Source organism: Cyrtonyx montezumae, unplaced genomic scaffold (assembly GCF_038088225.1).
Source record: "Cyrtonyx montezumae isolate F1298 unplaced genomic scaffold, pur_monq_1.0 scaffold_21, whole genome shotgun sequence".
Classification (NCBI taxonomy): Eukaryota; Metazoa; Chordata; class Aves; order Galliformes; family Odontophoridae; genus Cyrtonyx; species Cyrtonyx montezumae.
The window spans coordinates 1,426,253-1,448,746 of NW_027071948.1; the positions used below are offsets into that span (position 1 = coordinate 1,426,253).

General features: G+C 39.3%; 1 protein-coding gene across 1 annotated transcript in view; it reads right to left on the reverse strand.

The window, feature by feature from the left end:
• PLCH2 (phospholipase C eta 2) overlaps positions 1-17,400 on the reverse strand; it is a 62,525-nt gene extending 45,125 nt beyond the window's left edge. The window contains exon 1 of the mRNA XM_065737940.1: positions 16,980-17,400. Within this exon, the coding sequence (XP_065594012.1) occupies positions 16,980-17,091 (112 nt within the window). The 5' untranslated portion in view covers positions 17,092-17,400. The remainder of the gene's footprint in view (positions 1-16,979) is intronic.
• Positions 17,401-22,494: the final 5,094 nt, after the last annotated feature.

Consider the following 22,494-nt stretch of genomic DNA (forward strand, 5'->3'; position numbering starts at 1 on the left):
GAGACAGAGCGGAGAAATACTGCGTGAGCAGCTAGCAGGGTTAGAATTCTATCGGTAAAGGAGGTTTGTTAAATAAAGACCAAATATAATCTTAGTATCATAATTTGCTCTATATCTTAACCATCAACAGCACAACACTAGAGCTAGATAGGAATACAAATTACTGATGCTGCATTCTGTGGGTTTGAGACTAGCTGGTGTTTCCAGGTAAGAAAATGAACTACTAACCTAATGCACAATCTTCCCATAATTGGTACCGACAGCAAAGCTCTCTTTCATCAGTAGCTATGGTGGGCTTACAGTTCTGCCCTTTCAAATGCACTGTACTCCTATGTTTCAGAGTTCAAGAGGTAAAATCTCAGTAGACAAGAAGCACTAGAGCACAGGGAAGGCTGTCCTGCCTGAGCTGTTTCAGCCTTTTTTCACTACAGCACATTCTGAATAAATGACACACACAGCTTCTTCTACTGTTTAGTTCCTCTTCTAATTCAGAGATGAGAAGAACTAAATCTGTTGGCAAATCTTCTTCAGCAAAGACCCACAAATCAATTTGGTCATTCAGGATTTTCAGCGAATTTGTATTTTTCCAAGAAAATCTGCATCAGCTAGCTGACATCTAACCAAGGGGGAAAGGCAATAGAGAAAGAAGGAAAGAGCAGGTTCAAGTAACTCTTGGGGTCTTAGAAAGCCTGAACTGAAGTTGCCGACCATGATGACCAGAACAGATGAAATCTCCATCGCTTTGTTGAAAAGTGCACTCCACAGTGTCATAACTTCAGCAACACACGCAGCCATAAGCCTGTATGATGCACTGCCTTTCCTGTGGTGTCCTATAAACAAGTTTCTGACACGTTTTTTGGGTTATGAGTAAGAACCTGGAAGTGAGAGACACAATCATCTGCTCCACGTGCTTTGAGTAAAGACATTTACACTTTTTGCAGGAGATGAAAATCTCCAGCTGCTCCAGTGCCAGTTGCAAGCAGATACAAGGCTCAGGCTGTTTTCCACTGGAATGTGAGCTACCTACTTTAAAGACATTAAGAGAAAAAGAAAAATTCTGTGACTTGCTCTCCCTCTTTGTGCTTCAGACGTCCCTTCCAGTTTTATAATTAAAAGTCAAATGTGTTACGCCTTGCTGTACTATCACTTTCAACACAGCATCATTAAATATCTGACAAACTACAATCAGCCCATACTAAACAACACAAACGGCCTCTGGGTGTGACTATGCATACGCCTCATCTCCAGCCATAGGTGTTTCTAAAATGCACTGAGACTGTATAAACAGTTCCCAGGCAAAACTCAACCTGCCTGTAGGAATCAGACAGTGGGAAGGAGCTGTGTTTGAAGTCTGACCCTACCTGTGGTATTCCTATAGACCGTATTTAATGAGAAATAAAGGGAAGTGAAATATCTGTATCAACCCAGAAGACAAGATGCATGCAGAGCAACACTTTCCCTGTTCATATTCGTAAGAATCACTCCTGCTATCCTGAAGGGGTGGCAGTGATGTTTCTAAGTGACAAGAGGCAGACACCCATCACTCAGCTTCAACTACAGATGTGAGGGAGGTGGGCAGTCAAGTCGTCATGCTGTCACCTTCCACACCACCTAAGGCAATTAGTTTATCTGCCAGAGTGTAAAAGAGATTCATGCCAGTATACAAGTACATAAGCACTAAGTTTCAGACAGCGAAAGGCAACCTGCTTCCCACTGACTTTACTAGGACTTCATTATCTAACTTCTGAAGATTGCATTAGCCACCTACATGTATCTGGGAATGCAAATAATTTAAAAATCCATCCAACTTTAAAGTAGAGATTTTTAAGTGCCCGCCTTTAGGCAAATTGCAAAGTATTCAGTTATCAGGCAAATGAGCTCACATATACTCTGCTAAAAACTACACTGACTGAAATTCAAAGACGCATTAATGAAAACCAAGTCAAACTTTGCTGTGACAGCTGTATTAGCCTCTTCAGAATTGTAGCACTGATACCCACAAACTTGGAACTGTTTCCCCATTGGCTTAAGGCTTGCCTTTTAAATCTAACAGGTGAAGAATAGCATAAGCAGTACAAAAAAATCATTTCTTCAGCAGCAACTTCATCTACTGCCACAGTCACACCTTTCAAATATAATCCTAGAAAGGAAGAGGAGCATACGTGGCATTTCTTAGCACTTGTGGGATAGGTATATTTGATCTTAGTGCACAACAGGACCACGTTCACCATCAAGAACAATCTGCAACCTGAGGAGTTGCTCAGGGATGTATGCATACATGAAAGGACTGATTTCCCACACACTCGATGCTGCTGTGAAAGTGTTCCTTTGAGTATACACAGCACTAAACAGGAAATTAGGTTTAATTCCTGGATGTGCTGCTGATGTGAGGATAGCTGCCCTTTCCAGCAGCTCTGCTGCTGCTTCCTCCCAGCCACACCTCTTTGTCTTCCCCAGTAAGGAGCTAAATCTCATCTGCTACACTGTGGGCCTGGTTATTACAGATGCATTCATGCAATGCTTTGAGATAGCTCACAAATTAACAGTAAATGACCTCAGATACCTTCATTTCTCCACATTATCCTTTTTCTCCTCTTAAAATATAAATGCATCGAGATTCTTGCCTGAATGCAGCCCAACCCAATTTCTTTACTTCATTTTTATTCTGGTGGTAATGGAATAGAGCATGTTTACAGCTCCCTCCACTGTGCCTGCCTGCGTTTCTGCTTTTGACATACTTTTACCCTAGCAGCCTATTATCTGCAAAGCTCCCTATCCTAAGAAGCTAATGTCAGCATTATTTCAGTGCTGTGGAGAAAGAGCAAAACAACCACGACCAAAAAAAAACGATAATGACTGCCAGAAATATATGAACTGTCCTTACAAAAACCTAAAAAACTTCATAATAAATTGTATATTTGCCATATCCTGGGGATAAGACACAAGATACCCAAAGTCGGGAATGAAGCAACAACAGAACAAGTTAAGCTTTTCATTTATCAGAAAAGAGAGCAGACAGAACACATAGCAGATGATAAAATGTGTGTTCAATAAGCAGTATTCGGAAGCCAAATCTATTCTGAGCTAATTCTTTTTGCGACATCAGAATTTATAACTCATTCCATCACACCTATGACCTTAATTTCTGAACAGTTTTCAGACAGTTGAGCCATGATGTGTTGAAAAAATGCATAGTGGAGTGGTCTCAGTTACTAATTAATAATAGAAGACAACATGTTTACACACATAAAAGCAGCTGTGTTGCACTCAGCTCCATTGTTCCAAGCAAATTGAAAGAGAGAAACGCACTGCTCTGTAAAAGCATTAAGAAGGTAAAGCATTCATGCTTTGTTAAACTTTCCAGACACTTGAGGGTGTTTAAAATTATGATGCGTGTTAAATATGAGCAGATTTATCATCCACATGTTCTGAATGTAATGAATGTTTCAAAGTCTTGTACTTTCTACTTAAATACAAAACCTTCCCAAACAGTAAACGCATGCATACCTTGCACAGGTATGACAGAAGAGCCCTGAGTCATATAAAAACTCTGAAGCAGCAAGTAATACCTAATTTTAAATATATAGCTTTCTTTTGTTTATGTTTTTACAACTTCAATTGCCCACAGCAGTGGTTAGAGTAAAACAGGAATCCCTGAGCGGGAGTTTGTGAGCCAAAGGGAACTTCAGATACTCTGCACTAGAAATTCTTGAATAAAAAGTTTCATCACTACTGATAAAAATAACAGAACATTTCATCAGAGATAACATCTCCAACTACTTGTAATAGAGGGAAAGACTCTGAGCAAAAAGTCCCCATACATTCTGGTATCACAGAAATAGACGTATATAGTTCAACAGATCCTATGGGGACAAGGTTGCAAACTCTAGAGTGAGAGTATGAATGAACACCCAAAATAAGATATCCAAATCCTACCTGAAAATTTAGGGCTTGTTTCTTTACTTTCAGGCTTTACTTCAGCAGTGTTTTACTTTAAATTACTCTGAATAATGGCACACAATTAAAGAGGTCACCGAAGGGAGATGGCAAATCCTGGGTACTCCACCTTTAAACACTCTTTTTCACTGTCAGCTCAACCATTACTGCTCTATTTTTAAACAGGTTTCAAACTCGAGCTCTACAGGAGAGGGGAGCAGACCTTTCTGCAGAAATGCCATTGAGAAGAGGCCAATAACCTAAGCTCTAGAGTTTTCTCCCTTTTATTTTTTTCCCCCTACAGCTTGTTTACTGGATTGTTAAACATTCTGGCAGCAAATGGAAGGGGGTGGGGAGGAAGACGAGCTGCCACATTTCTAAAATTAGCATCTTCTGCCTCTGAGAAGCCTGTGGAGATTTAAAAAATTAGGTTTCTCTGCAAGATGCAGACGGACGTGGAGTTTAAGCAGAGTTACACGGTCTCAAGCTCTGTTTTACACCAGAAAACTATTTCACCATTCTTCCCCCTGTGCTCCCAGCTGTCGTTCAGACCACGACCATGAAACGTAAAGTCCATTTTATACAAAATAACTGTGTTCGCTCGCCCCATCACCCAGAAGCAGCTCCAAAACATCTCCCACAGGAGCTTGCCTCCAAAGTCACAGATCATCCTGTTTTACAGGTCACCCCTGCTGTGCTGCCATAAAGGAGCTGTGAGGACTCTGGCTCCTTGCACACAGCGTTCTCCTGTGCAGTGGTTGGTCCTCAGGTGTCCAGTGCATCCTGCTCACAGGTAGCATTGTTTCCTTTGCCAGCTTCCAGCAGGCAGATATTCTTAACAGGAGCTGCTGCAGTTAATAACTGCTGTGATATGTACACATAGATTCAGCCATTTCTTACTAATTCTAATTCCAGAGAAGAATTACATAAAGCAATGCTGAGTTTAAACACATACTTTTATTACAGCAGAATTTAAAATGGCATTTTGGTTTTCGTTATTTATCAATAAAAACCCAGCCCTCTGTTAATACACAAAATATTACTTCCTTATCTCCAGAAGCAGAAATAAAATCTTTAAAAATAAAACCAAACTGTACGGGGATTGCTCTTTGCAGGAATTCTTTCAAGTGGCTAGCAACATTCGCATCAATTAAATGCTAAAATGTAGATTACAGCTTTCAAGCTGATTAAAACTGTATTAAGAGTAAATAACTTTTCAGCTCATTTCCTCAAGTAACAGTTCTGAGGGTCTGGTAGCTCTGGTCTGTGCACTGTACAGCATGTACCATGCCACTCATGCTTGCTTATGCTTCTTCAAGATGCCCCCCATGGGGGTCAGCACGTGCCCATGGTGCCCCTGCCCTCAGGGCTTTCTGGAGGGAGAAAATCATGGCAGCCCTGACAGATCCCATCCACAGCTCCCATTTCAGGCCACCAACAAAAGTCAATTGCTGATGTTACCCAAATCTCAAAGGCACCGGGCGGTCACTAGACCTGGTGAGGTCACTTCCCACAGCAGCCAGTGGCACAGCACATTTTGGCCTTCCGAACCTCTGTGTTCTGTTATCAGTCTTCTGAATTACTGAATCTGCTGAGAACTTAGTCACAAAGCAATTCTGCCTTAGCCTTTTATCTTCATATCTGTTTGGAGGAGGCATACACATGAAGGAAATATTTATTTCTTTGTATAGAGATATTTATTTCCTTGTATAAACTCAAGAAGATCTCAGAAGACAAAAGGAACTCTCTCTAAACTTGCTCCTGAGAGTCACTGACAGGGAAAAGTACTGAAAAATATTAATAACTTTGTGCAGCAGCACAACAAACAGACGCTGCCGTGGAGTGTGGCATTTTATCATGTTGAATGACAGAATGAGAACAGTTTTTTTTCTCTCCAGACTTTGTGCACAGCCAACTTGTCCTATAGCTTTGACCATGCAGCAGCAGCAGCTTTGACAGAAAGAAACTTAACGTCCTCAATTTTGGTTTAAATCTGAATGCACTTAATGGCACCCACTGTGATGCATATCATGCTGGGCAGAGTAACAGTGACCCACTGATGCAAGGGGTTCTTACAGGACAGTGAACATCACTTCCAAACAGATCTCAGAAAATTTAGGGAACGGGGAAAATGCAGGATGCTGAGGCTGCTGAAGAGCACAGAGGTTGAAGAGCATACTTGGAAAAGAAACATGAAATTTGCCTTTGCTCTGATAATTCTGCATTAACCACAGAGACCACCTCTACACTAGAAGCTATATATTAAAATATTATTGTTCTGTAGACCCTTTTCAGAACAAAACGTCTTCACAAGGGGAAAATAATAAAACAAGCACAACAATGCCAGCTGAAGTCCCACTCCTCTCCCAGGTCGTGAGCGCAGTTTTCCCTGGCAGCTCACACAAACCTACAATCACCCCACGGGCAAACGCATTTTTTATCCCATGAATGGGAATACGTAGAGTTTCCCATGGCACTACCACCTTTGAGTGAGGTTGGCCTTTTGAAGAGGATAAACCCCGTGGGCTGACTACAGCCTGCTTTGCATTCACAAATTCAACATAAAAGACTATCCTGGTAACCACTTGTAGCAGCTGCTTTTGGTCTGAAATGTCATTTTAATTTGAATTTTAATGTGAAATGAAGAACAAGAAGATCTAACTTTATGGAAGTTTTCATGTTTGATGAAGGTTATAGATCCTAAGTAAATGGTTGCAGTCAAGTTTCTCTGGTCGTCTTTAATTTAGATTGTTACTACAAAGCCCTGCTGCATGCTGCATCTACCTCTGGATTACTGAGGATGTCAATAAAAAAAACCCCAATCTTTTCAACTGTGTCCTTACTGCAGATAGAAAAATCTGCACAGTCTCAAACCAAAAGCCAACAGTGCTAAGAAGAGGGTTCAACAGGCATGAGTTCCCAAGCATTAGGTGCTATCCTACAGATGTAACAGTGACGCTGTAAGTTTTGATATCACACAGGAATTCGGTGCAAATAAATCTCCAACATGCATATCTCTATATATCACTGCTGAATTGCACACAGCAGCACTGTCCTGAGCAATGCTCCACCCAATGTGCCTGCTCTGCCACACACACCCCAGAGCCCAGTTCTGTTCACCAAGAAGCTGAGCATCCCTGAAGGTGACCAAAATCCATCTCTTATAGGGGCAGCCTGTTCTCCCAACAACCCAGTAAATTTAGTCTGCCCTCACTATCCACAGGCCATGGTTTGTTCCCTCTTGGTAATAAATTATTAACATTCCCCTATACACATCTGTTACTCAAATCACCAGCTAAATAATATATGAATAAATGAAGAGATTCCTCTTAGGGGAGAAAACTGTGGGGACTAAACTTTGAATGGTGTGCTACAGCAGCATGCATCAAAGCTTTACTTTCAGGTTTGACCCCAGCTGGGTTTATTTTTTCAGAAGAACTAGAACTAAATATGAACACGAATGGCTAAACAGCAGTCACCCAGGAAATACATGGAAATACAGAGAAAGAATGAAACCTTTAATGGAGTAACCTTTTAAAAGCAAAGGCTATCAAAGCTCTTCCCTATTTTTTATCATTCTTAATTGTGACTGAAGACCTCAAATGATTTGGCAATTCTCATCAGGAATACATTAACAATTCTCACTAGCAAATATGATGTCTGGTTCAAAATAACTGATGCAATTTGAAAATACAAAGCCTGAAAATTAATAAAAGTTGAAAAATGTGGCTTTTCAAGGAAGCTTCTGAGTCCACCCTAATCTTATTCTAAGGACACTGACAGTCCTTGACAACATTCACCTAGTCAAACCAACCACACAGATACACCTAGTAAAAGCCTAAACTTTGTCATTCCCAGTAGTTCATTATGAGACATCATGCATTTATAAACACATGTGCAAATAATTTATAGTTTCTGTTATGCAGAGATCTTACTGCTGCTTCAGGCAAGAAGAACCCACATTAAAATATATCTGCAAATCTGTATTTCAGAACAATGCATTTGGAAAGTGCAGAAAGTGAACACTACACTGCATTAGTCTGCATCTTTACATAAGAGAGCCCTGAGGTATATCCTTGGAACAGCCAATTAAAGCTTGTTAGACCAAAATTTGAACTAATTTGAAATGAACCAAAATTTCCCTAACAGATCAAAAGATGAAGAAATGTCATTTATGTCATAAAGGGAAGGTAAGGGAAATTACTTTCATTCTTACATACCTTAAATGATTACAATAAAACAAATACTTGTGGATAATACTGGATACACTGATTCCTTGGGCACAGTCTCTGGTGCCTCATCAGATATTTATCTGATCATTGAAAAGCATGCTGAATTCCCTACCAGCATTATACAGATAAGCAATTTTTCCTTTCTTCTTCCATGTAGGTAAGTTGATCTTGGCAGCACCACTTTGAGTTTCACCCCACTGATGCATTAAAAGCTTCACTGCACTTGCAGATCCAGCAAGTCACTCAAAGTCACTTAATGCACTCATTATCTTCATATTCTGTCCATTTCTTGAGATGCAGATTGTGTAAATCTCCTGATCTACAGCAAACCAGTTGAACCGTTACCTTTTAGGTGATTGTGACAACAACCAGCACACCACAATTCCAGATTCCCCCAACTGACACAGTCCTGTAGCACAACGGATGCACGGAAAGGCAGCTTTCTTCCTCTCAGAAATCCTCCTTGACAAAATTTCTACAAGGAAATTATTTCCTACTGGCAGTTAGGTGTCACAAATTTGATCCTCCTTTATCATACTGAATGGATGTCACTGTAGAAATCCACACGTGACTGTTCTACATGTGTTGTTTTTTTAATGTTTTGATCAATCTCAGTCATTAAAACATGGCAAAACACAATAGTGATGTAAGGATACTTCCACTGCAGCATTTCCCACATACACGCTCATTCTTCTGCCCATTTTCAGCACTCCCGTGCCATCCCACAACTCACTCAAACCTATGACTTATTACTGGATCAGAACAGATAAGAGGGAAATCTGCACAGCTTGAATGCTACATGAAATCAGTTAACAGGTTTTACTGAGAAGTGAACACCAAACAGCACATAACAGAATTAGTCAGGTTACCTGGACTCACTGTAGGAAATAAAATCAGGGTCTAAACCATATAGTAAAGAACCCAGTATAGAACATTTGGAGATACTCATCAGGAAAATCACTCAGATATCAACATTAAATTTATGAGCCGTTGTGGCTATGGAACACAGCACAAAGAGCACAGGCTTTATCCCTGCCCTACTCGTCTGTAAGTGGTAGAATTTAACATCTGGCACCTGAACTAGCAAAAAAACCTCTCTCACTGGAGGATTAATTTTAAGAATTGCAATAACGCTGTGGCAAATGGATGCTAGAAGAGTAGAAAACATTATATAAAGCCCACAGAGAGAAGAAAACACAAGAATAGAACAGTTGCTCTGGAAAAATGTCCCTAAGGTCACTTCTTGTGGACACAGAAAGAACAGAGCACTACAACCTGCAAAATAGTAAATGCATGTTCAGCAGAGCTTAGAATAAACTCCAATCTCCTCGTTTTATATTTTCTGAGGACTTGGCATTGTACAGCACCTGAATGCCTGCAGGTGCTTTTAACAGTTAGATGTACTCTGTGAGTTAGCTGTAATTTACTTGTCAGTCATTTACTTCACTAATTATCTACTTAAAATTGCTCATCACACACAATATCTGAAATGTTATAACCATCATTAAAGATGCAATAGAATTACCCTTAACCAGAAGATACAAGTAACATCATCCTCTATGCAAATACACTTTGGCACAAAACATACAATTGAAATATGCACATACAGAGTCACAAAAACACAGCACTGGAGAATAATTGTATGATTTAAACAGCTGATAGTGGCATAAATGAACTACATAACCCAACAATGAGTGACTACACAATCAAAACTGATCAGCATAATCTACAAGAGCAAAGCTGCTGTATAATCACTGAGAGAATGCAGGTATGTCAGAACTCTGCGTGTCAGATAACAAAGTTTTCTATTCCAGATAATGATTAATGACAATATGAAATGGAGTACAAAATACAGTGCACTGCATGGTGGTACAGTGGCCCTAATTTAAAAGCCAACATTCCTTCTATCTGCAAAGTCTGCAAGGCACACTTCCATGTCTGTAGCTAATGAAACCGTGCTGTAGGTAAGCAAATTTCACACAATTATGTATTGCTGTATCTTCAGCACTACAGTTTCCCTGAAGCAGTTCATATTTCATTTCCAGTAAGTGGAATGGATTTTCATTTACTTAAGTCTTTCTATTCATCAGGATACTAAGGCCATAATTAATAAAACATGCCAACTCAGAGATAAAAGAGGTTTTGAACGACAGTGTGATGATAAGATTTTAACAAAGCATTATCCTCTAAACAGTCACTGACAGCTAAATTAATAACTCTGGACAAGTGAGAAGAAGAAGAAGAGTAATCTGATGTTATAAGAGCACAACTAAAAAACAACCATGCCCAAAAGTACAAGTATAATTTATCCTCTAGCTAAAATAATCAGAGTATAAGGTAAAAAGAATACCTACTGTGCTTCTGTGGTGTGCTTCCTAAATCCATCGTCTTCTAGAGATATTTCTTTTTCCCCAATTGCCTCTAATAGAATGTAAAAATACTCAGCATTTTCCCTCAGTCATGCTCCCTCTTCTGCAAGTCTCTGTTTGTGTGAGAAGGCAGTTTAAATTTCATCCCATTTGTGAGCTCAGCCACTGAGGAATCACTGTCACTTTTCAGATGGTACAAGCTACTTTACCGTAGATAACACCCGAGGAAATGTGGGAGAGAGAAGATTTTATCTAAACTGCTTTTTGCTGGAACAATTAACTCTTCATTGCCTGATATCTCTTTCCTTCAGTTGACACAGAAGTGTCAGCTCCTCCTTGGCAACTGGAAATTCTTTATGACAAATAATTCTTTATGCAAGTAAGACTCAGTTCACTAGCTAATGTAGTTAAACAATCCTGGGTCCACACAGGATGTGGCAGTGACCAAACAAAGCAGTTACTCGCAGGTACCTATGAGCATCTTCAGAAGAAAACCAGCCAGAAAAGTTTTCTGTTCTCCCAAGAAACAAAGTATTTAACCTCTGATGTAATTTGCAGATAAGAATCTGATAAGAACAAAGATAAAAGGAAAATTCCTGGTTTTAAATGTAGGACATCTAAATGTTTGAAGATGTAAGCAATATCTAAGGCCAGGCAGGTTTCACATTATCACTAAGATAGGCATGGTGTGGATTTTAAAAAGCCATTTACCCAACTAGAAATGCAAATCAAAGCCAGGCAATAGGCCGTGCTTTCAGATACAATGTCTAAGACTTGTTTTGCTGTACCTGCATTCAGTAACTTTTAGAGGGATTAAATTTACCTTAGCTACTAGCAGATACAAATTATTCACTTGCAAGAAAATGTAGGAGGGAGAGATTTCATTTAGTGTTTACAAGAACAGCATCCTTTTGTGAGCTGCCTTGATTGACAGATTTAATGGTCATATCTTAAGAACTTCCCACAGATAATGCCCATGTAGTGGAACTTTGTTAAGGAACACTGTGTTTTTCCCCAATCTTCAATAAACACACCAGCTAAGATTTCACCCAAACGAATGAAAACAAAACATTTTTCCCTCTCAGCATTATAAAGGCTTGGTTTTTGATCATTCCAGTAAAACAGCTTTGCTCAATCCAGAACTCAGTTTACTCCCTCTAAATATACTGCACATATTCTAACCATCTGAGTATTATTTTTATATTTCCCAAGTTTCTAAGAATCAAACTATAAGGAAATATAATGACACTGTTACCATATACTCACATCCACTGAAAACTTTTATAGCTACTTGCAGGCAAATAGTCTTACACAAGTGTTCCTTAGAAGCTGTGTACATCCAGGCACACACACAGTGCACTCTTCTGTGATGTCTTTTTCACAGGAAGGCTGTGCAGTGCTGCTCATGTACTGCAGAAGAACCACATTTATGCACCATATCTGCCATCGTACTGTCTGTTAAGAACTGCATAGCAAACATGGAAATGGCATATACATCCTCCCATTCCAAAGTCTCTCTTTTTCCCTCTTTTAGGGGGCTTTGTGCTCAAGATGCCAGCTTAGGAGATGCAGTTTCATCCAGGAGATGGCAATGATGACACACACAGTGTGCCCTATCAGCAGCACACTCCTCATAGGTTCTGGTATGTGATTGTAAACAGTCCTATTTACTCTCTTAAGTTGTGCCATTTTCTCTACAAGCTTACACAAATATTTATACGCAGCAAGAGATATTTAAGAGGGAGCAAGAAAGCGATAAAAGGATGGGGATTTTGGACAGGTAACTTGGCAACATTCAGGTGATCTAGATTTATAATCCATGTTCAACCATAAAGCTCTTTCTTAACACCAACATATCAAAAATTAAACTTGCTTATGGCATTGCCTCAACAAACAATTCCACTTTTTAACAAGTGACATATAAATAAATCTATTAACATCACAGTAGTAGCTAAGTAGGATCAGACAACACCGTCCTCTGCTATCAAACTGATCAGGTTCACATTCTAAGCCGAGGGCAAAGAGGGGCTTAGTCTTACAATCCTGATGCAAAAGTAGCTCTCCTCCCTTTTGAATGACTTCAGTTGTGCCCAGTAAAGAAAGGCAAGGCCAAGCTGCAATATTCCTACTGACAACGGAGAACAAGCAAGAAACCAGACCTCTGCTTTATGTACCTTTATGGCTCCTGTTGCTATTTGTGCTGGTTTCACTTACCTGCACAAAGCTCACAAAGCAAGGCTGTTACAAGGTCAGAGGATGTCTGAATTGGAGACAGCAAACTGAAGACTTCTGCTCCATTGCAGGTGTCAAATTCTATAGCATTTAGACTCCTAGCTGACAACAAATTTCAGTGGGAATGTCTGGGCCTAAATGGAATACAGAGACTAACCACCTTTCTGCATCTTCACACAGACTCTGAGAACTACGCTGTAATACTCTAGTAAAGCAGGCAAGCAAAAACTCCAGTGTATCAAATACAGGAAAAAAATTCATCTAGGAAGCTTGATAGATTCATCTATGATTCAATGGGAAACTGTTTGGGATACTAAGCTTAAAAAGCTCGTTTGATCAAAGCTAATATTCTTACAGAAGGAAATATCAATTCTTCAAAGACAACAGAAAGGAATATATGAAATACACCTGCTGAAAGATGAAGCAACAATACTCAGTAGTCAAAATGAAATGCAAAGACTGCATGCAGAGTCAAAAGTTGTCCTGGTACTTTTTGTCATTTGTGATTTGCAAAACACTGTCCTACATCAGCTGTAGTAGAGGATGAATGGATAAAAGGAAGACCACCGCTGCCCTCTAGTGTTAAATCACAGTCAAATACGACCTTCTGAAATGCCAAATGCCTGAGGAACAGAAGTCATGGTACATTACATAAACGCCACAAGCTCTTACATTTCTGTCACCTCCTTAATGGGAGATAAAACAGCTCAAAGAATGAATTTCTTTAAGTTGAGAAAACACAAATACTTGGTGTTAGAGTTCTCTAGTATCCACAGTTTGGACCAAATCAAGGAGACTGCCACGTTTATATTGAATCACTTGGAATAAACAACGTGGTTTTTTCAGATATTATTCAAACTGCAGCAACAGAAAAGGAACTATTTTATCTGGTCAATTACTAACACAAGCTAGTAAAACAATAGGATCACTTCACATTTCATTCTTGATTGATGGGCAATATCACAGCAATCAAAGCTACTTTCAAGCAGCTGATGTGGATTAACATAATCACACTTTTGTCTGCTCAACTAAATCGATATGCCAGAGATTTCCATGGCAGAAGCAGTGATCACAAACAGGCAGTATGTTAGAGCCACACACTGAAGGCCACCTTAAGTACATCTCCAGGCTAATCTGATGTACCATATACCTAAGCAAACAGGATTTTGCATGTCTGTGCACAGCACTCTTTCATCAGTTTAGAAGGAAAAACTGAGTCTAGACATGCAAGAACATATTTTAAAAATAGAGGATTATTGAATTTTCCATGCATCTCCTTGATTCTGGAATTTCCCAATGCCACTACAATCTTGAATCGCTATTGTAAAGCAAAATTACATGCAAGTTAAATGCATTCCACTCATTCACTTTTTATACAGTAATCTCATTCCTCATCTACACACAGCCTACACAGAGAAGGAGAGTTCAGATTCTGAAACAAGCAATAAGTTTTGAAAACTGGTCTTGTATCAGCTGATAAGACAAATCAGAAAAACCACAGAGTTTCAGGCTGTCTAAGATTACTTAGTATTGTTCAGCAGTTGACTGTAGGTAGCTGTGATGCTATGGGACCAAGTTGTCACGTGACAAGCATTTACTTCACTGCATACATTCATCCAAGTAAGGATCTAACTCTCTAGTCCAGTGTTTCCCAAATCTTGCAGATACACTCACTGAAATTTAGAAAGCTGAAGGTGTCAACATTTGAAAGCATAAGCTTGATAAAGCTGAAAAGTCATTATTGAAAGCACAGGCTACTTGATCAAGACAACAAACAGTTGAGAAGTAGTAATATCACTCCTGTACAGTTTCTTCAGAATTTATTGTAATACCAAGGTGAAATAAGAGAAAAGCTGTCGCTGCAGAACATGGCATTTACACTGAGTCATATAAAGACTTAATTAGAGAGATAAGATGAGAACAAACTCAAGTGGGTGTTCTGAACAAGTCTGCAACAGGATTCCTGAGCAGGAGACCAGCTTTTGTTTGGGTTCAGACCCACTTGCACTGGAATGCTGGAAGGGCTGCATGGGAACAACAAAGACTTTCTCTCCCTCCAGCTATTTCTGCCATCTCTGTGCACTTTGTCCTACATACACACTCTGACAGAGCTTTATGTACAGAATTATATAAAGGACAGTTCTTGTTCAAGAGGCACTACACTGCTTTTTAATACAACTAGAATACAAATATATTCAACTTCAATTAATGCTAGCAAAAGCTACAGATAACAGTGAGCCAGCAGAAATTAATCTCGTAATTGCTGGAAATTTGGCCAGAATTATTAAATTAGTTCCTGTGAGAGCCCAGCTAAAAAGGTGTCATCTACTTCATGTCTGCTGGCAGTAAAAGAAAATATTTCAAGAAAATAAGTCCTGTGTTGAACACATTATGTTCTAATTAAGCTAGGGCTAAATCAACTGTCTTATCAATACAACCAGCCCTCTTCTCCTTCTTCAGATCCATCCTGTAGCACAAATTCATCTGCCATAGACATCAGTTACACAATTCCCTTCCTCCTACTCGTTCTCCAATCAACACTTGATGTGCAGAATCACATCTGTAATCTCGAGAGCTTCCTAAGATAAGAACTCATTTTCCTCTGAGCAAACTGTCAACACTCAAAAAAGACCAACAGCCAACAATAGTTGTTCTTTGAGCTCTGCATCTTAGATCAGTTCAGACAGATTCATGGCACAGAGCCACAACCTGAGGCAGTATAAATCCCTCCTCCCCAAATCAACTTCAAGAAGGATTTTCCAGAAGCACTTGAATCAAGGAACAAAAGCTGCAATCAGTTTTGACAGTCTAGTCCTATGATGCTAATTGACATTTTAAAAATATCTAGCCCCAAATGTTTTGCTTTGAGAAAGAGCTTGGGTTCTCCTTGTTCTTCCTACAGCCTTCATAACTACATTCTAGCACAATTCTTCCTTGTTTTCCCAGCATTCAGTGTTTCCTCAGGAATTCATCCGTTAAAAATTAAAGAATAAAATATTTAGGAGCACCTGGTGCTGCTGAATAAAGGAGCCTGGTCAAAAGCCAAAAGTCATTGATAAACAACTATACTAGTGTCTTTCACAGAGAAGAATAATGCTACATTCCAAATGAAGTTACAGTGCTGACATCATTTTAAGAAAAAATACTTTGACAAGAGATGTATTTTTCCCCTCATAAAAGCTTCAGCATATCTTACTGCCCTTTGAAAGAAACACAGCACTCAGATACACATATTTGCTCCAGCAAAGCTGCACAGGCCATGTTCTCAAGCTCTTATAAGCTGTCCTTTCCCCTTCAGTTTGTAAAGGCACCAAGGTAACAATACTCTGGGGAAATCACATCATCTGTGGTTTCAAAAGCAGATGGGCACTAATCTCCAAAAATTATTACTGATCTTAGACAACATTACACTTCATATATTCAGCAAACCAATATTTCAAACATTCCCTACCATGAGGGATTAGCTGAAGATCCAAAGGAATCATACGCACGTTTCCCATAAAATGCCTATTCCACTTAAAGTCACAAGTGTGACAACAATTCAGAGCAAGATCGTTACTGAGACAAGACCACACAGACAGACACAGATCTGGTAAATAAGAGGACGGCTGTCCTTCAAAACTATCTGTGAACTTTGCTACATCCCATTGTATTGCTACACCATTATTATTTACACCCACAGAAGACAGTGCCTCAAGACTCTATATAGCACATTAGTTGGGGGTATTATTTATATTTTACTCTGGAATGAAGCACTTGAATAGGTGGGGAAACTGACATATCAAAAACACTAATCATTTCTTCAAGTATAAATGTCACTGTCTACATGAAGCTTATCTTGGAAAAAGCAGATGACATTACAATCCAGTCAATCTGTTTGTTATCATGTAGTGAAAGGTTTTCTAACACAATTCACAGTGTAGCAGGTACTTCTACACTTGAATATACCACCAATTCCTTGGCACTACTGGAACAACTCAAGCACAGGCCAGAATATGGTGTCTCGTTTTTTTACACTCCAGTGAAATCCTCTTCATGTAAACTATACAACATTTAGAAATTCAGCCCCCTAATTCACAAGCACAATTCCCTCAAACAAATTTACAGAAACTTAGAAGATCAGTGCGAAATCTCAATACCATAAAAGAAATTGGGAGTGAAGTAAATATTTTCAATGTCAAACCATTAGGTGGAAGAACCTTTCACTTACCGACTACGATGACATTTGCAGAGAGGAAATGGAAACAGCTTTCATTATGGAGCATGAGTTCTTCTCTTTGTGTTAAATCTCCTGCTATAGATTTTGGAGAAGGTGGAGCCATCTCAAGCTTTCAGAGCAACCTAGCAACACAGCCTGCTCTTTCAGTTGAGTAATAAAAATCCACAAAGAAAAAAAAAGAAGAAGAAAATTCAGAGGATTTTGTTTGCTTATTCAAGAAATTACAGCACGTGTCTTCTCTGGAACTCCACTTTCAGGAGACTGTCCTGGTTTAATTCGGCAGACACATATTCCACACTTTGAAGAGTAAAAGTTACAGTATCAGTGCATACAGAGAATTACCACTGAGCTCAGCCTTGGTAGGATGGATGTGATGGTCCTTCCCAGCATCTCATGAATTCAAATTACTCTGTGAATCTCTCCAGGATCTCTAGCATGCCACAAACCTGAAGAAGACAAGATTTTTTAATAATGGAATTTGCTATAACTCTTCATTATGTGAGATTTATTGCAGCAACGTAGTTGGACTACATACAATGGACCAACTTCAGCAGCTGTTTATCACCAGCAAGCTCCTTGCATAAGAGAAGGTGCTGACACCTCTTTCCCTCACCCTGGTATTTTCTATAATCATAGAAAATTATTCTGTTGCAGTACCTTCTCCAGAAATCAAACTACTCTTGCTGAGTTTCATGACGCACACATATATATTTACATAAATATACACATCATTTATACATACTAAGACATTTTTCAGAATTAGTTAAAGTATCAATGAAATCCCAAAGTGCAGCTGGGGATTTGATGCTGGCTATTCACCCAGTTCTGTTTTTCGCTCTTTACAGCTCTTCTCTCTTCCACGCTGTCAAATGCCTACGTACTTGCACCTCTTCAGATGTTGTCTAACATTCTACTTTCCTTTTCCCACCTCTCTCGACCACTGGCTACAGAAGACTCACCTTTTCAAAATTTTCAGATAGGTAACTTCCTCCAAGAAAGGAGGTCAAAGGCTCACTCCAAAAACAGCAATCACACAAGGCAGAAACCTGGGATCCTTCCTTATGCTGTTAACTGTATGAATCTATGGGTGTCTTCTTTAGTGTGTAATTACAAGTTGAGCTCTGAAACATTGCCCAAACATGTTTTGTTGTGAAAGCACAGATCCAGTTTGACGTTATTTTAGAAGACACAGGGCAATGAGGCATCATTATTAACTTAAAGTGTGTAGAAATTGGTGGAGGGGGAGCTTTGCAGAAAAAGATGGTTGAAGAAATGTCCCTGCCAGTTTGAAGTACCTCTCTTTTTGTCTTTGGTCCCTCACTCAGCATCTTTTGGAAATCACTTCCTCTCTATGACCATCTTTTCACCATGCTCCACCTCCTCCATTCTCTTGTCAGAAACTTCTCTTTGAGAGGTAATGCAGCAGTCAATGGAGTGAGATCCATATACTGAGCCAAATGTATAGTATCTTCCTATACAGAACACAGTGATTAGCAATACTAACACTGTGAAAATCCACTACTGCTAAAATCGCTTACTTCCACATTTAAATGGGAAGTATCTTGTAGAGTATCCCATGGTTCTGAAATAATTTTGGGCATATCAGCAGGTGAAATTCATTTGGTAAAGAATGATTTCCAGCTGAGTTTTGTAGATAACAAAAACAACACTGTACATGCAGTGTCGATCCTACTTTAAGCAGAAGCTTGTCCTACCCCCTGAGGGCCCCTCAGATCTGAATTATTCCTGGATCTGGAATTAATTTATTACTTGAAGTATAAATGGCATATGACACACATCGTAAGAGCTACTGATCCTATAACCACAGGCTCTTATAGAGATTAAAATTCAGGAGAAGTATTTTTTGTTAATGGCTTCTGTAGAAACATCAAACATCCTGAAGCTAATACAAGTTATCATACTCCTTTAGTGGCACCATCTTATCTAGAATTGATGTCATTAAAGCCCACAAATGTTATAACAATGCAGCAGCTGTTCTCTGATAGGGAGCAACGTTTGTTTAAGACAAAAACTTCACATTATTACATTTGTTGTGGCTGCTATTCCCACACATTGCTTATACTCCGTACCTATGAGCACTTCTGCTGGAGATAGAAAATATGCTGAGACAGAGCACAGACAAGGAGAGTTCTTAACAAGCACTCCTGCCTTGTCCACTCCTATAGTTTCTCCTTGCTCTCAGCTTTTGTTTTGGAAGGTAACACATTTTCCTTGCCTAACTTACCCATCCCACTCTATAAGTACCTTCAGAACTTCCTGAGCTTTACAAAACATCCAAGGAAGGTAGATTCATTACAGGGAAGAAGCAAAGAAGCTATAGTAAGATGGATAAACGTAGACAACTATTCTGTAAACTTCCTTTCATTCCACCTGCCTTTGGATTTGCAGTGAGTTAGAAAAGTGCTAAGACTTAAGTGCTTTGAACTTTAGGATAAAAGCAAAACCAGAAATTAGAAGGTAACTCAGGAGTTAAATCTGCAGGGGACACGTTGAGAATGCACTGGGAAAAAAAAAAAACAAAGAGCACTCACCTGCACTTCTGAAGTTACTGCACTGCATACACAGAGCAAGTACTTCTACAGGTCACAGACACTTCTTCACAGCAAGTATCTGCCTTGGCCATTTGGGCACATTTTCCTCCTATTTTATATCCACTAGGCACAAAGTGGATCAAATGGGGAGGGAAAGTGAAACATTAAAATCTGAGACTTGGGGTTTGCTTTTAAACTCTACTGCAGTTCCACTATGACATGCTGTTCATTTTAAAGAATGTAACTTCGTTCACTGAGCAATTCCATTTGAGATAACTTGCACGTCCAGGCAAGTTCCTTCACATCCAAAGCAACTGCAAAAGGAAAGAAGTCTGTTTCAGTATTATGGAACAAGGGGGTAAGCCCACACCTTAGGGTGTGATACAGCATTCTTTTTCGCAAGGGACAGAACAAACTGGCATGAGATACACAGCTCTCTGGCAAAAAATGAAGCAGTTAAAAATCTATGCGGGAGCAGACTAAAGGCAATCTAGAAAAAGGGACACCATGATGTTTTCCTGGCATCTTGATGAACTCACCTTATACCCAAAAATCACAGTCATTCCACTTAAAAGGAACACTTAACATTTGTCAGCTTTTCTTTCCTCCTTAAAGCTTGAATTACAGGAGAAGAGCCCTGCATTTTTGCCAAATGATGTAACTGGATTTCCTTATACGACTAAAGAGACTTCTTATTAAAGATATTATATTCATATTATTTATTAATTTATATTGACTTTGTCATAAGACCGTAGCATTTGCTTTACAAAGCCAAACTTAAAATTGCAACAATTCTTCGACGATATCACAAGCAAGTCTATCCCCTACATCTTTCCTATTTATTCAGAGCTGCCCCAAAAAACCGTTTCACAATTTTTACTTGCTGCTAACCCGTTCCCAAACCTACATGAAATAACAAAGGAATAGGAAAGATGTGCATCACTTATCAGCATGGAAAAGCTGAAATTTGTTATTAGACAATCAAAGAGAACTAATTATTGATGATCTGTATCTCTTCCGATAGCTTGGCTCAGAAGAACTTTGAAACGACAAGTTTCACACTGAAGAACAAAAACAACACAGAGAGGGAGAGGGAGATCGCCCTGTTAGGAGACAGGCAGGAAGCTACTGCTGGGAAGATTAAGCTTTTATTGCACATGGGAATTTGTGAGTCATATTAAAGGAGGAGAAACAGATTATGGGCTCTGATGCCATTTATGTTCAAGAGATTTATAATACTGATAACAGTAATGCTCCTAATAATGTTAGCAGATTTGGTCACTCTCTAGAAGCTCTACAATTTTTTATTTTTGCAACCTCATCTCAAGAGAAAGGAGTTTCTTTAAAGAACAGTCTATGACTTTTAAGCAAGCTGCTTTCGTTCTGTACACCAGTTTACTGCTGTACTAATCAACCTCTTAGATACTAAGGAATAACTCGAGCTGGAGAAGTTAGAAAGGAGGCAACAGTAACTGATCCATACTTAATGTATGACAAATTGGGTCAGCACTGAATTCTCACAGCTGATAACTGAAAATTCATTTCCAATAACTTCTCCTAAAATAGAGTTGATAAAACACTGTCCTGTGTGCACTTTCCTCAGGCCATTGCCCATAAAGATCATCTTTCAGACAATTATGAAATCCCAGTAAGTGACTGTTTTGGACATCAGCCTGGGCAAACGCTTTCATCAGGTTTGCACAGTTGATAACATTTTCATTCACCACATTAAGGAACCTGAACAGAACCAAAAGCATAGTTAGTCTCTTTTTGAGCACCCTACTATAAAATAGAAAGTGAGATGGTGAAAGTGACTGTTGTATTTGTAAATTGCAAAAGAGAAAAACACGCTCATATTTTGATGCTTAAAAGGAAGGCCTGTTTTGTCCCACCAAACATCCAACCTCATTTCTTCAATAAATGAATTTCATTCTTCATAACAGGAAAGGGTCTAGGAACCACTTAATCCACTCTCAATCCTCCATTTTGAGAAATAGCAGCAAGATGAGTGAGCAGTGACTAATGAACTGCCACAAGGTAGCATGCCTTTAGCACCTAACCCAATAAATGACCAAGTGCAGCTCTGCCTGATTCACCACTTCACCGTGGACTTTAATACTTTGTTAGTCAATAAATAACATTACATCCCTAACTGCTCGCCTCATTCTTTATCTCTCAGAACTCATAGAAAAGGAATAAAGAAACAGGATAGGATACTGCATACAGTAAGACAACAAAGCTACGGAGTGATTTAACTGAGGATGATCCAACAGCAGTCATAGAACACAATCTCCCTATCTAAAACCACAAGCACCAAATCCACTAAGTGTTTTCCAGGTGGACATTAGAAAAACAGTAAATCACGTCTGTACCAAAGACTCATTCCAAGCCAATTGAGTTTACATAAGCCTTCCTGGCCATTTCAGCCATCTGACAACCTATCTCAGGCTTTTTTTGAAACCTCCGGCACTGCTCCACTCAGACAACTACTTTTATGCAGTTCTGTCTGGTCACATCTTTGACAAACCAAATCATGCAGAATATATTTTACTCAGTTCTCACACCAACCCCACTAAACACCATCAGCACACAACACATTTTCAGAGTTCTGCACTTCTCACTCTCTTGCAGACTCTATGGCTTCATCTTCTAAGCACCTCAACCACATGCTCCACTGTAGCCTTTATTGTTTGCCCAAACTCTATTCCTTGCTCCTTTTTTTTAAATAAGCAGATAATAATTTGCATGCTTTTAGTCAAAGGCAGAGAAAAAAATGCAGAAAATACATTCCAGAGTATATATGTACTGTCATTCTACACTTGATTTTGCCATTGCAAGAGGACATTAGGAAATTTTGGAAGAAATGTGTGTGTAAGGGGTGGGGGCTGAAGAAGAGAAGTGGAGAGACAGGAGCTTCTTTTAAGTTACTTTATAGTGACTAGTCCTGCAAGGAG